This window comes from Pavona decussata, unplaced genomic scaffold (genome assembly GCF_977016875.1).
Source record: "Pavona decussata unplaced genomic scaffold, jaPavDecu1.1 SCAFFOLD_2, whole genome shotgun sequence".
Classification (NCBI taxonomy): domain Eukaryota; kingdom Metazoa; phylum Cnidaria; class Anthozoa; order Scleractinia; family Agariciidae; genus Pavona; species Pavona decussata.
Genome location: NW_028145426.1, coordinates 642,023 through 656,930, shown reverse-complemented (window position 1 = coordinate 656,930; position 14,908 = coordinate 642,023). Strand labels below are relative to the sequence as shown.

At 40.1% G+C, this 14,908-nt stretch overlaps 1 protein-coding gene across 7 annotated transcripts in view; it reads left to right on the top strand.

The window, feature by feature from the left end:
• LOC146489865 (hemicentin-1-like) overlaps positions 1-14,908 on the top strand; it is a 73,102-nt gene that overhangs the window by 3,349 nt on the left and 54,845 nt on the right. For all 7 annotated transcript variants that reach the window (XM_085111457.1, XM_085111383.1, XM_085111313.1 and 4 more), the window contains exons 3-14: positions 1,893-1,977; positions 3,144-3,182; positions 3,588-3,914; positions 5,560-5,877; positions 6,464-6,796; positions 7,306-7,611; positions 8,367-8,699; positions 9,337-9,681; positions 10,918-11,241; positions 11,744-12,043; positions 13,173-13,523; positions 14,223-14,350. In XM_085111457.1, the coding sequence (XP_084967583.1) occupies positions 1,893-1,977; positions 3,144-3,182; positions 3,588-3,914; positions 5,560-5,877; positions 6,464-6,796; positions 7,306-7,611; positions 8,367-8,699; positions 9,337-9,681; positions 10,918-11,241; positions 11,744-12,043; positions 13,173-13,523; positions 14,223-14,350 (3,189 nt within the window). The remainder of the gene's footprint in view (positions 1-1,892; positions 1,978-3,143; positions 3,183-3,587; positions 3,915-5,559; positions 5,878-6,463; positions 6,797-7,305; positions 7,612-8,366; positions 8,700-9,336; positions 9,682-10,917; positions 11,242-11,743; positions 12,044-13,172; positions 13,524-14,222; positions 14,351-14,908) is intronic.

Sequence of the window (14,908 nt, the reverse complement as noted above, 5' to 3'; positions counted from 1 at the left end):
AAACAAAAGAAGACAATGGAATTAGTGCATAATAGCGCGTAGTATCCTACTACCTATCTCACGGGTTAAGTAAAATCATTCTATCCAACACTAGAATACTGAATTAGATAGAACTATAAGAAAAGTGTCTTGTATCTTACACTCGGAAAAGGAGACAGTTTTGTCATCCATTTGACAGGACAATGATCGACAATGTACTATCTGAATAGGGCTATTAAATTGAGTAATGAATTGGTATCCAGTCGATAAGTAGACAGAATTCTTTAATCAGATTCTGGAAAGAAAAAAAGGGGCCAAGTATTACAGTTGTGCAGCAAAATGTTTTTTATCTTTTTACTAGTAAATGTTATTGTTTGGTCAGTGCTTCGAAGACACCATTTTAGACGTATTTGAAAATGATCATTATCAGTTTATATTTCATGGATCGGAAACGACATATCCGGAATTTTTTGTTTACAATTTAACCTTTAACCCAAGTCAGTCCTAGTATACCGTAAACGCGTAATTCAAACGTCCTAGATTCGTGCCACAGAAGGAAAATTGATGAATTCTTTTTAATCCATTGTCCGATCGTTTGACTATGTAGTGTTTAAAAAACGAGCAGGATTATTTTATCGGGGTTTTAGACCCGATAAAACACGTGCTGCGAGTTTTTTGAACGGCTTCAAAAACATTCGATTCCTGGAAAAGCGTGTGTCAATAGAGTTCATAACAATTATGCCTTTATTCGCATACGGGAAAAACACCGCATACTAATGAGGGGTGTTTTAGCAGCTGATAAAACACCGCATACTAATGAGGAGTGTGTTATCAGCTGATAAAACACTGCATACTAATAAGGAGGAGGTTTATCGATATTTAAAGTCACTGCACGTGATGTATTATCGACCATTTGATAGGTCAACGGGCTTATGGATTATTAATGAGTTTTTGAAGAGTTCTTGAAAATACTGAACTCTTGTAAAAGTGTCTGCATTGATGACACTGGATTTCAAATAAACTGTCACCAGTATTCTAACTCTTTATTGTGACCCACTGTGAAGGAGGATTGGAGTACACTATCAAAACACGAGCGGTTATTCGTCCTCAGGCATTCTACTTACGTTTTCCCGCAATCTTACCACTAAGGATGCTGCCGAAAAGAAAACGTGACAAAGAATACTCTCGAGAAAAATGGTTTTCGGTGGTTGGTAAACTACCTCTCCCATTGTGGGCATTGTCTCTGAACAGATGAAATTTTATTTTCACGCATGTGACGCCGACTCGATTTATTCTATAAGAGATTTTTATAGAATAAGCTCCATTGGATAAAAAAAATAGTTTACGATCTTACGTTGACTGATTTTTTTTACTCAAATGTCTCATTGTCTGATGCGATCCTAAAGAGTGAAAAGGGGATCGCGCTGTTACCGATGAAGGGACATGGGAAAAACATTTGTTGAATATGTTTTAGCTTTTATTCGTGTTGTATTATGTTGATCATTATCGTGTTCTGTCTACGTTTGATTTTATTTTTGTTTTCATATTTTTCTGTTCTTGTCTTGAATTTGATTTTGTTGTTGTTGTTGTTTCTGATTTTTTTATTTTATTTTATTTTTTGAAATAGCTCCCTGCATGTCTGCCGGATTATTAATCAGATCACGGTCAATGTAAAAACAAACATGTGATCATTTGGAACACCACCAAATACGCAGTAGGGGCCTCAACTGTGCCAAGACTTCTGTTTTCTGTACGATTTTTATAAAACAAAGACTTTGATGTAGGCTACATTCTGACAATTGCCAAAACATCATTTAGGTCTTAGCAGAAATTAACTTTTGACTTCTGTATCATTTTAGACTTTTTAGAAATATCATTTCTTAGAAATGTTTTCTTCTGCTTCATGACACTAGACGCATCCTTCTGATTCCTTTTCAACGTTAATTGACATTCTGGATGATGGTGAAGCCGTGCGAGAAAGAAGAGATGTTTCTGAAGGTAATCTCCCTGTTGTTGGTTTGCTTGTTTTGAATTTGTAAAAACAATGTTATAAATATCTGTACTAAAATCTGGATAACCCAAAAACATCACTGGAAAACAAGAAACTTGTGACAAAACGAAAGATGGGTGGAGCTCTGTTTTGTGGAAAGTAGGCTGTGTTCAGCTGGTTATGGCCACGGGGCTGTCAAAGTCGCACTCGACACCGGGTCGCATTGTCGGTCTACTCCGGTATCCTTAGCGTGAATAATCTAGAAGCCTTCCTACTCCCTCGTTGTTGTGAGCCTAGTCCATCATACCTCCAGTATTTCTTTAGTTTTCCCCGACAATTCGCTAGTATCCATTTATACAGATACCGGAGGCGGGCTAGGTGTCGTTAGCGGATAGGTGTGGTCTTTCGATCGAAAGATCGGAGGCTCGGTGGTTCGAGGCTACAGTTAGTCTGCATTTTCGCGTTTTCTCCTTAGAGGAGAAATTTCACCCATGTTGTAGCTCTCTACCTCGAGTTCGGGATTATAGAGAAGCAATATGAGTAACCAATCAAGGATGTGTATTCCCGTGACCATCCACACATCGGTCGGGGGCTTGTGGCAAGCAGTAGCTTGGGCGACAAATTCTTTAAGCTAAATATTATTCTGAGGTATCAGAGTTTGAGTTGTCGAGTTTCTAATATATTTATGTTTGGACGATCCTGGGCAAGCAGGAAATGAACGTCAAACACGATTTGATTCATAACACAGCCAAATTATACGTCCATAGAAGAAGATATTCCATTGATTTCTTTATACGTGACAACTTAACTTTTCTCGTATTTGAGTTTAAGGTTGTTCTCTTTCAGCTAATTTATTTTCACATTGAGTTAATTTAGATTATTTGATTGCTGGGTCACCCAAACATACAAAAAGGGCAATTCCCGCATGTTTCTTTTTGGCCACTCTGACTGAACAAGTGCTTAAAATAGGACAACGCACGATACAAATCAGATTCACACAGACATTCATCCGACCTGTTCACTTCCCTATGTGGAACCTTAAATTGTGCCAAAGTTAACTGAGGGACTGGTTATGAACTTTGCGATCTTCAAAGTTGATAACAAGGTGAATTTAGGTTGGAAGGGCCACAGGTTTGTGTATGGGTGTGATAAATCTATGTATTTTAAATTTCAGATTTTCTAGATGGAAGTGGTCAACCTGAAATTAAAGAAGGTCAGAGTACATTTAAGTAATACAGTTTGGTAAATTCTACGTGATTTTAAGTAATGAAGTTTTCTTATTAAATTATGATGTATGAAACAGCTGCGATTGGTTCAACATCTCAGACATCCCAGGAAATCATCAAAACAGTCTCAAGACATTGTGAAAGGTGATAAAAAAACATTAACGAAACGCTAAAATGATGTGCAATTAAAACGTAAGAAAAGTAATGAACATATCAAGTGGTTCCCAGGTAAGTTTAAGGATCATGTTTGCTGAGGTTTGCGTGGTTTAGAAACATCTCCAATGTATATCTTTTAAGTCAGCGTGGGTACTTGGAGGTAACTAAAAAGTTACAAACAGCAAGGAGTGAATAAAACTATATTTTAAGCTTGTATTAATGCTTATTTTGTATAGGGGCGCCCGTGATAGTTCAGAGTGAGCAGAAGAAATTTGTTGTCAGGACACCAGGAAAGCTGTCGGTAGATGTAGGTTGCACGGTATATGCTGCAAGAGGAACTGAAATTACCGTGGCTTGCAGAGCTAGTGCCACTACTGGTACCCCCGAGATCAAGTGGTTCAGAAATGGGTACCTCGTGGGCGACAGATACATAGGCGATGTTGCAGCCATCGACGGTTCTTTAAGAATTCGTAGACTGGGTCGATTCAACGAAGGAACCTATATGTGCAGAGCGTCCAATGATGCTGGGGCATCGGAGGCTTTGTTTACAGCTAAAATAGTTGGTGAGTTTAGTGGGGGTTTTTCTATTAAGAATTCTCAATAGCAGTTAATTATTATAGCAGTTAAAAAAAAAAAAAGAAAACCGCAACAATTTTCCAGTTTTTTGGGGTGCACACCTTGGAAATCGAAGAGGAGGCCTGCGAAAGTCGGCTGTCAGAAAATCCGAGCCGAACGATGTCGTTCCTCAAAAAGTATATTCGAACGCAATGATTCCAACGGTTGGTCCTTCAAACATTGATTTGGGGGTTTGACATGAGGCTAATCACCTCTTTATGTCTGAAACCACTGATTAAGGAAACCGTCGGTAGAAATACGTAAGCTGTGATGTGCCATTAAGAGAGCGTCTCTGATTCGCAATCTCTTGGTGTCAATTCATTGTTCCAAGCCTTGGACGGCATGAGTATGTTATATTCGACCTCAAATTGAAGGACCAGGATTTTCCTTTCAGAATTTCCTTTCCACGTAATCCCGTTACTTAGGTCCTAGGAAATCGTCTTTCGCCGCTACCGTTCAGCCGGTAGATGCGTTATGTGACTTCAATGCTAGAGCCTGCGATAGACGGAGTCGCGTCTGAGGCGTCTCTCAGCATTTGCGAGTAACACACTGATGACACTTGTTAACCCTACTTAGTGAGACATATTACCAGTGCGTAGACCCACTAAGTGGCCTTTTAGCAGCGTTTAATAAAATAAAAAATAAATAAATCACTTTATTTAAGTGTCAATGTATTTAGCGCGGAGCACTAATTGGGGACACTTTCCAGATCGAATTGGAATTTTAGAAGTGTTGGTTTTTGAGGAGAGGGAAAAACCGCATTGGTGGGAGGCGAGTGCCCTCATCACTGCGCCACCCCTGCTCCCTCAAACATCTAAGAGGATTAAGACCTTGCGAATAGATATTTCACCGACGCGTTTAAGACCCGCGAATAAAAATCCTCGCGAAATTTAATAACCATATAGAAAATTCAAATCACAGAAAAAAAAAAAGATTAACATGTAATAAGAACAACATATACAGGATATGTAGCGACAAATACACAAATTGTTAACTGGTTTTACTGGTAAGTTCCACTGTGTATCTTCTGTTGTCAAATAACGTTAATTTGCAAAGATTTTACATTTGGAGAAGACAATCTAGCTATCATCTTCATCTGAATCGCTAGAAAAAGTTGAAAAGTTCAGACTTTTTGAAAATAAAATGAAGTTGAGAACGCTTGAATCGCGAAATTTAACGCCCTTATTCATGTTTGCCTATTGAAATCGCGAAAATAAAACCCCGCTAGATACTGTCCCGCCAAAATAGCGAAATTAAGTATCAATAAGGTGTTTTATACTTCTTTAATTTTCCCACACCTGACCTCACCAATAACAGCTGTGAAAACAGACGGTGTTACATTCGGAAAAATATATTGCAACTTGTCTCGCAACAAAGTCGCGGCAAAAGGTGCTCGGAAAAATGTGTGCAGTGCAGCAACAACGAAATTGGATTTTTCGTGGAGCTGCACAGTTGAATATTGTTCAACTCGGTCTTACTTGTCGCAACGATTGAACAAACGAAACAGTGTTTACCCGTGGTAGGACATGTTACATGTGAAAATCCTTTTTTTTTTTCCAAGCATGTGTCATGCGGTATTTTTTCCTTCTCTAGTGCCATCTTTACCCACTATTCTCAAAGTTGACGGCCACGTCACATTTGGACCCAACGACGAAGTGGCCGAGATTACGATAGGTGCTGACGTCACAGTTTACAAAGGTGCAACGTTGACTATCCGCTGCCCCGTAGAGGGGCCTAGTAACCCGATGGTGTACTGGACAAGCCAAGGAAGGCCTGTCATTGGCAAGGCTGTTAAAGTTGGAAACGATCTTGTTATAAGCGACATCGACAAGAGATATGCTTTAACCTTCAAATGCAATGCAAGGACAAATAGAGGCAGAGTTGATGCAGAGTCGACTGTCATTGTTGAAGGTATAGGAAACTGGAGAAGTAACATTTTATCCTTCAGATTATATCCTTTTTTAGCACTTTTCCGTACACCGATAGAAAAGACACAAAACATAGCACAACACAATACAAAACACAAGACACACACGACACAAAACACAGCAGAGCACAACACAACACAACAAAACACAACACAGTACAGCACAGCACAGCACAACACGGCACAGCAACACAACACAACACAACACAACGTAACACAACGCAGCGTAACGCGACACACAAAACACAACACAACGTAACGCATCGTAACACAACGTAACAACGCAACAAAACACAACACAAAACAAGACAAAACAGCAATGCACAAAAAAAAAAAACAACAACAACAAAGACACGGCACGGCACGGCACGGCACGGCACGGCACGGCACGGCACGGCACGGCACAACACACGTGCACAGGCCAACTCAAGGGTACTTATGAATTGTACTTTGGGAACGTTACGTATTCGCGTTATATAGCACAAAGCATATACCAGAGGAATTTTTTATCGTTGTTTCACAAATTTCCAAGGAGATGTAAACGTACACATTTTGTTTTCATTGTTACAGATTTGGACCCTCCGCGCATAAAACATGGCACTCAGGATATACGAATCGTGGACGAAGAAACTAATGAGGTGGAGATATACGTGGGCACCAAGCTGACAGTCATCTCCGAGACCCTGGTGAAAGTGCGCTGTGAATCTTCAATAGACCCAGCACCAGCTATAAGTTGGGAAATTCAAGGAAAAAATTCTGACTTTAAGGACATTGTGTTACTGAGTAAAGATAACTCTACGTTGACACTTAGTGAACCTAGAAAAGAGGACTCTGGAGTATACACGTGCACTGCTAGGAACAACGTCGGCCGGGATTCCAAGTCATCAAACATTGAGATTTTGGGTAAGTTTTTAAAGCGGCACTGTCAGAGAAGCTTCTCTGTGTCTTTGTCCAAACGGCTAAAATGTTTGACAAGGTACCTGTTCTCTTGCATCAAATTGCTCTTAGAGTACCGAGAAAAACTGTTATTTCTTCTGAAAAGAACAAACTATTAACAGTTTGTAAGTGATTTCTCCAAAATACACAGGAACAACTTTAAAAAACATTTGCCATTGTTTTTCAACTTATAATCCATTGCAATCCTGGCCATCCGTAACCAAGGATGTTTAACACTAGTTAATTTTAAACAAAAATAGAGCATTTGGATCATTATATGGGGTAGTGATTAGTAAAATTTAGTTTTGTTTATAACTGCCCTCCTCTTCTGCCAAAGAGTGGGATAATCTAAGTACGAGGTTCTTATTGAGCCAGTGGACAACGTTGTCTTAAGCTTTGTTTGGTAACGTACTTAGATCTCCAGCTTCGTTCCACATCTTCATCAAAAAGTGATATTTTTCTTATCCTTTTCTTAGCTCCCGACCCTCCAAGAATACAGTCCTCCAACCAGAAAATAACGCAACTCAAAAAACACGAAATACTAGAAGCGAAAATTGGCGATCAACTCACCTTGCTGGCTGGCGTGAAGGTGATAATCACATGTCTTGCATCCGGGCTACCTACTCCGACAGTTCAGTGGAAGAAAGACGGTGAAGATCTGTCGGTCAGTGGAAACAGACTGGAAATAACGAACACAACAACTCAAGACTCTGGAGTTTTTACCTGTGAGGCAATCAACCGAGCTGGCAGGTTCAGCCACAGTAGCGAACTCCGAGTAATTGGTAAGGAAGCTTTCTTCCACAAAATTCGTTTTCAGAAGTCCCGTATGACTAAAAACCTACCTCGCAATCTTTTAAGACTTTTCCAGAATAGAAATACACGAAATCGACGGTATTTCTGGTCTTTTTGGCTTTATTCTGTTTTCGAAAAGAAGAGAACTGAGGGCCTCTTCATAGCCCGGTTACCTGGACGAGTTTTGTCTTGGGTCCATATGAGAAATTTCAGCCCGGTTACCGAGATCCCGGTTGGAAAAACAGAGATCTCGACCATCGAGCCAGCCCGCCCTCTCATATGAAAAATAAGTGGTTAAGTGGTGAGGCGAGATCTCAGAAACCGGGCTCATGTGAACGGCCCCTGAGTAAACCGTTCATTCTATCCCTGATAGCAGAATGAATGGAATACGGTTTAATCAGAGTAAGGGGAATTGCTTTCTTTTAGGAACTGATATCCTTTCTATTCTGTTATTTCTGAACCGCAATAACAATATTTTGGTGAACTAGGCCACATCTCGTTTCACGAATTTCTCATCACTGTCCTTTAATGTTAAGTTTAATATGGTCTGTTTTGCTAGACGAAGCGGAGGGAGTGAATGCGAACCTGAAAAGTTGTAAGGCGCTCATCACACCACACACAAAAATAAACATGTATACAAATAAACCACCTCGCCCCCCACTCCCTCCCTCAAAAACAGCACAGAAAGAAACTTTTTAAAAATTGTAACCAGATTAAACGTAATTTATTTTCTCTCTGTTTTAAGCTGATGAGAAGCCAGAAATCGAATCATCTACGGGACGTGTGATTGGCGTACAGGGTATTGAAGAGGCCGTCGTCAAGATCGGCCAGGACTTGCGAGTTGTCGAAGGACTCATTGTTCGCCTCGTTTGTCCAGTCATCCGTGGATTCCCAGCTCCTCAAGTCACTTGGTTTCTAAACGATCGCCTGGTGGAATCGTCGGAACGGTTTTTGATCGACACTAGGTCCAACTCACTGATTGTGAATGGTATTCATCTGCAGGACACGGGTCAAGTGTCGTGTGTGGCTAGCAATGGTGCTGGACAAGCTACTGAATCTTCTTTTATCAGCATTTTAAGTAAGGCCCGATTGGCAGCTTTCTTGTATTTATTTCCTTCCCCTCCTCCCAAGCAAGTAGACAAGGATTGTCAACTCCATTCCTCAATTTTGTGGGGGGTTTCTGAACAAATTAATGGTCTCACGCACATTAGACGCTTGTGTGGACGTACCCTTTGAGTCTGTTGCCTGAATCCTTAGCTGTTATCATTCAAGTGAAAGCTTCTGAGCGGTACTTACCTGATGTTCTGTTTATTTTGTTGTACGAAATGTTGACGAAAACCTAAACTGTCACCAGTATTGATATCAAGCGGTTCTTTTCTGTGGCCCGTGGTACAGTTTATTATGCTGTAGAAAGTGGTTCTAATTTTTCAGTCTGTGGACAAAAAGGTATAACCGCACTGAAGATATTGAAATAAAAGCTCTTTAGAAAAATTGCGCAGTTATTAAAGTTAATTTTTAGTTTCGCCAAGTGACAAGTTGTGGAAAATCGTTTGTATTGTGGTAATGTTAGAAGGGAGTAGGCTTCAACTCTTTCAAGAAGACAGATAATTTAATTGTTACTTTAAAGAGATAAATGTATTTTGCCTTTTAAAGGCGACAGCAGTACTCAATTTAATTATGTTTCTTTGAAGAGATAAATTATTTGTACCTTGAAGGTGAGAGCAGTGCTCAAATCACGTCTGGAAACAGCTCCGTGGAGTCCATCACAGGGATAACGAAAGTCACCATTCAAATTGGAGACATCTTATACATTCTCTCAGGCTCAGATGTATCTGTCAATTGCATTGCCCGCGGCACCCCTCCCCCCGTAATAAACTGGCGCTGGAATGGTCGAGAGGTGACATCAGGAGAAAGAAGGGGACAATTAATTATCTCACAGCTATCGGAAGGATCTCGTCTAACCATCAAGCAGTTAACGTCAGAGAATGCTGGCCAGTATGAGTGCGTTGCTACGAACACTGGAGGTGCAGACAGGATTGCGTCAAGCATGACAGTATTAGGTGCGTTGTTTGTTTGCCCCTATGCTGTCACCTAGGGTATCTATACTGTTTTTTCAAGATTCCAGCGATCTTCCACCCATACTGATGGACATTGTGGAATCTTGATACCTCGAACTGACAATGGAAGCTTTTTTGGTTCCATTGCCGGATTAAGTTGTCACGATTCTACTATCTACTAAATAACATTGTTTCCTTATGATAGTGCATATTAGGGAAAGCAGTTGGACTTAATATTTAGCTTTTTTACTGTAATTAGTCGAATATTTCCAACCCTTTCCGGGCATTTCCAAAGATTTCGAAGACTGCCAGTAAATTGTCCTCGAAGAGTACTTATTTTATTTTATTTTTTCGCCAGAGACAAATTGTATACAAAAATAAAAACAAAACAAAACAAATTACAGATTAAAATGACGAACTAAGAAATAATACAAGTAAAAACATTGTGTGTACAATTCTGCTCGCACCACGATATTGAAAACGAATGCGAATTAACAAATGATATCGTAGTAAAAGAGGCTGATGTATATGAAAAAGAATCGAGTGGCTAAGAAATCTTGAAGAAGCCTATAAAGCGTTTTCATTCACGTGACTACCGGCCACATTGGTTTACTGAAACAAAATAAAGTATTTGCATAAAAATAGAGTTCAATTCCCAGAGGTTCAGTTTGGGACACCAACATGGCCGTCATTTCTTTGCTTTGGGACACCAACATGGCTGCCGTGACGTCATGTGAAAACACTCTATTTAATATAATAGAGATTTTCTCCCGAGTATTTCATAATTGACGTGAAGCATGCGTAAAACAGGCGTCGTTAATATAAAATTCAAATGAACTATGGTAAAATTTCATTCTGCATTCCCTTAGAAATGTTTTAATCAGTCGTTTGATAAGGGGTAATTTTGTTGCCTATTGGACGTGAAAGTTTAGATAAACTTAACATCAACAATATCTTAGCAACTGAAGATATTGTATCCTTATACTAGTACTGCATATTCGCAATTTCATAAAAAAGTTCATCTCTTCCATTGCGTACCCCTGGGTAAATGAGACCCCTTAATTAATGAAACCATTATCTAAAACTACGGTTTAGTCCGCTCGGCAAAGGTCACTTATATAACAATGGTGTACTGTTTAACTCTTAATAAGTAAAGTTGGGCCAGAACCATTTATAAAAAAGTTTCGTATCATTATTGCTGTCAGATTTGCACCATAATGGAAACGCATTATTTTGCAGATGGTATAGTTCCAAAGATTGAGGCCGCATCTAATTCTGTAGAGCGAATAACTGACATGAAGCCTATATCCGTCCAAATTGGAACACGTGTAACATTGCTGCCTGGTGTTCGTCTGGAGATCACGTGTCCCGTGTCTGGAATCCCTGAACCGTCGATCTCTTGGCTCAGACAAGGCAAACAGATCACCACCTCGGGAAGGTTCTCGGTTGCAAACGAAACTCTCATCATTCGCACCACAGAGCGGAGTGACAGTGGCTCATTTACATGTGCAGCCAACAATACTCTTGGAAGGACAACGTCTTCTACTATGGTTGACATTATAGGTGAGTAAAATAAAAATCATACATAGCAAACGTCCTATTACGTTTTATCGTTTATCATTATTATCGTCATTGTCATTATCATCACCATCATTTACATCAACTCCGTCGTCATTTCAGTCACCACTACCATATCCCTTACGATTGCAATCACTATTACGGCTTCCTTACCGTCATAAATTCATCATCATCATCATCATCATCATCATCATCATCATCATCATCATCATCATTCTCATGATCTTCTATGCTCATCCTTGTACACTTCTCTTTCATCCTCATTTTCATTTTACTGTTCTCGTTGTTTTGGAAGAAAAGTAACAGAACAGCAGCAGCAACAGCAACTTACAAAATAGGTTAAGCCCCAGGAATCAATCGCAGATCGTTGAAACAGGACAGGATTGTTGTTTCATCAAAACGTCCTTTTCAAATACACACTATATAGTATACAACAAGTTTACGCTCACAAAGAATATTTCAAGTTATAATTACTCTCATTCTTAAGAACCCATAAAGCCCAGGATCACAGAGACTGGAAGAGACTTGAAAATTGAAACCATCACAAGGCTCACAGAAGCTGTTGGAGGCAACATACTGTGTCGAGATGGGATTGACTTGGAACTGACGTGCACTGTGCAAGGAATACCAACACCGGAGATCGTTTGGCTGCGAGGGAACAAAACCGTGGGTGCCGGATTTAAGCTGAGCTTAGGAATTCTCAGGGAGGATAGTTCTGGAGATTACACTTGTCTCGCAACTAATGTGGGCGGAGAGGACAGAAAAACAACCAAACTGAATGTCAAATGTGCGTATAATATGCAGGTCTAACCCGCTAATATGACCATTGACGGGGGAAAGGTGGTATTGTTAATTTATCCGGTTTAGTGAGTGGCAGTGGGGAGCCTATTTTTGGCCAAAGACTTTGATCGTATAAACGGCGAGGTGCTGTTTCGGGCTTCAATGGTATGACTAATTACTTGAATAGCTTGAGCGCTTCTTCTTACTTATCGAATTTAAAGTGCGACAAAAGGCAGTAGATAACAAGCAATGATGAGAAAGTGGTGCAAGGTTTTTTAAACCATTTATGAAGCGCATTAGAGAAAAACCGAAACAATTGCGAAATTACTTTCGACGCTAAGTTGAAAACCGCTATAGAGGTAGCCCTGACAAAAAAAGAATTGATCTTCGATGTGTTTCCTTAAACCACGGCCATTTTGAGTAGCTTTTAAGTGATCGGTCGCTTGTGTAGAGGAAAAATTTAATAAACGCCTGGCACGTTTACCATTTGCACAAAAATCCGGTTGGAATGGAACGCTTCATATGGTACGTTTTTTCCAGTTTAAGCGGTTTGGCTGGCCCGAGTCCACTGCGGCTCACGAAAAACAATGAAACCAAATGGCGGCACAGTTGTTGAGCATGATTCCGCTACAATTCTACACGTCCAAGAGCTTGGCCCCTCAAAATTAAGAATAGTTAAAATTGATTATTTACTTACCTCTACAGTCATGATTCAGATACTTAGTAGTTGCGAAAAAATATTGCTTCACAACGTGTGCATCGCCATGCCGTAGTCGCCATCTTGAATTACAACTGAAAAGTTCGCGAAAATGGACCGGGCCGAGCATGATTTTGACAAATGGTATGGAATTTTCCGGTCATTTCGGTTGGAATAGGAAAAGAGGAATACATCTGAGCATTTCAATTTTTTCGGAAACGTTCCGGTGGAATGGCCTGCACCATTTGCACTTCCAACCGAAAATTCCGGTTTTTGTTGTCAAATGGTAATCGGCCCTGTTTTGTAGGCTACTAGTGAAATGAATCTAGTTTTCCAATAGAAGGGAAAACTTTAATTAAAGACTCTATTATCGCGCGGATCCGCTATATTTTTAGAGCAAAAAGATACATGTTTTAAGTGTTCTGATTTTCCATTGCAGCGGCCATTGCCCCAGTGATCGAATCAAGCAATGAGGTGGTGGAATCCTTTGAAGAAGGAAAGTCTGTAGTGGCTACCATAGGAACGCGCCTGAAAGTAGTCCAAGGAACAAACATCGATCTCATTTGCCGCGTGTCTGGCTTTCCAACTCCTAAGGTAGACTGGGTGAAAGGAAATGAACTCCTGGATCGGCGTTTTGAGCGCTTAGGGTTTTTCATTTATCCGTACAATGGTACAAGCAGCACGCTTGTTATCAGAGGTTCACAACCGTCTTCAGATGATGAGGTCTACGGATGTACGGCTTACAATGGCGGTGGATCTGTCACGGCTTTCTCTTACGTGACGTTTTATGGTTCGTGACATTTTTTTAATATATACGGTAAAATCTCTTAAGCACAGAATCTATAGGAGGTAGACTTGAGTGTTCGTAACCGAGAGGTGCTGTCAAATCTTTAACAGGTAATAGACGATCGCAGTGATGAACGCAACTTGAGCATTTGCTGAACGAAAGCCTGATCAAAATTCGACTGAACCCATGACCCCTTAGTATACCAGTGTAGTACGGCAAAAATACTCTGTCTTTACGGCTGGCATTAGCCAGTGGCTGTCTTTTAAATTACTGTGATCTTTGCTGATTCATCGCATGCTTTTTCGTTTTCTTTCTCTCTCTCTTTCTCTTCTTTCCACGTTTGTCGACATATTTAACGAAAACATGAATTTATAGCTTTCTTCAAATTTCCGTTTGCTTTTCTAAAAAGCAGCTCGCCAGCTGCAATCCGCCGGAAAAAACGCGGGTTACAGCACAGGGTAAAGTGGAGTCTCATTTCACATTGGCTTACATGGATGGGCGGAGGTATGGACGGACGGACCAAAGTGACGCCATAACCTAACCAAAGGATGCTTTACTTAATTCTCTTACCCATGGGGCTCCGCGCGCTTACCTTCGGCGCGGAGCTCCGCTAATAAGATCGTCGTCGTAGCAGTTTTAAGCCCGCCCGTAAAGTTAGTGTAACGTTGAGTACATACGATCCGTTTCTTTTTTCTGTTGTAGAACGTGTTCCACCTACTATCAAATCCACATGGGTTACTGGTTCCGTTGGTGTCAAGGAGTCCTTGTTGTCAAGAGACCCTGTCAAAGTCACTATTGGCGACAATGTGCGCTTATTCACCAAGACAAAGGTGCAATACCTCAACTTTGAATTCAGTTTGATATTTAATCCAGAGGGATTCTTGCGGATTCTCTCTTGTCCTACTTTACGGGTACACCCTCTCCCAAACTCAAAATTGGCCACAACAGGAATACTTTTTGAGCCTATTTGGTGAGCACTAATCATACTTGAGGTCTCCTCGCGAGGTCTCCTTGCCATTCATATTTACTTTATTTATTTCATATTTGTAAGAAATCGTAACAGCAATAATTATTAGAAACACAAGCAAATAAATAAATAAATAAACTGATCAATTAATCAATCACTCAATCAATCACTCAATCAATCACTCAATCAATCACTCAATCAATCAATCAATCAATCACTCAATCAATCAATCAATCAATCAATCAATCAATCAATCAATCAATCAATCAATCAATCAATCAATCAATCAATATTGCCCTACAGAGGGGAAGGATTAACAGACCTTCTAGAAAAGGTGCTGATTTTGTCGTTAAGCTTGATAAATGAAACGATTTTTGGACCTGGAGAGGGCAAACAAATAATATATTTGTTCCTTCCAAGT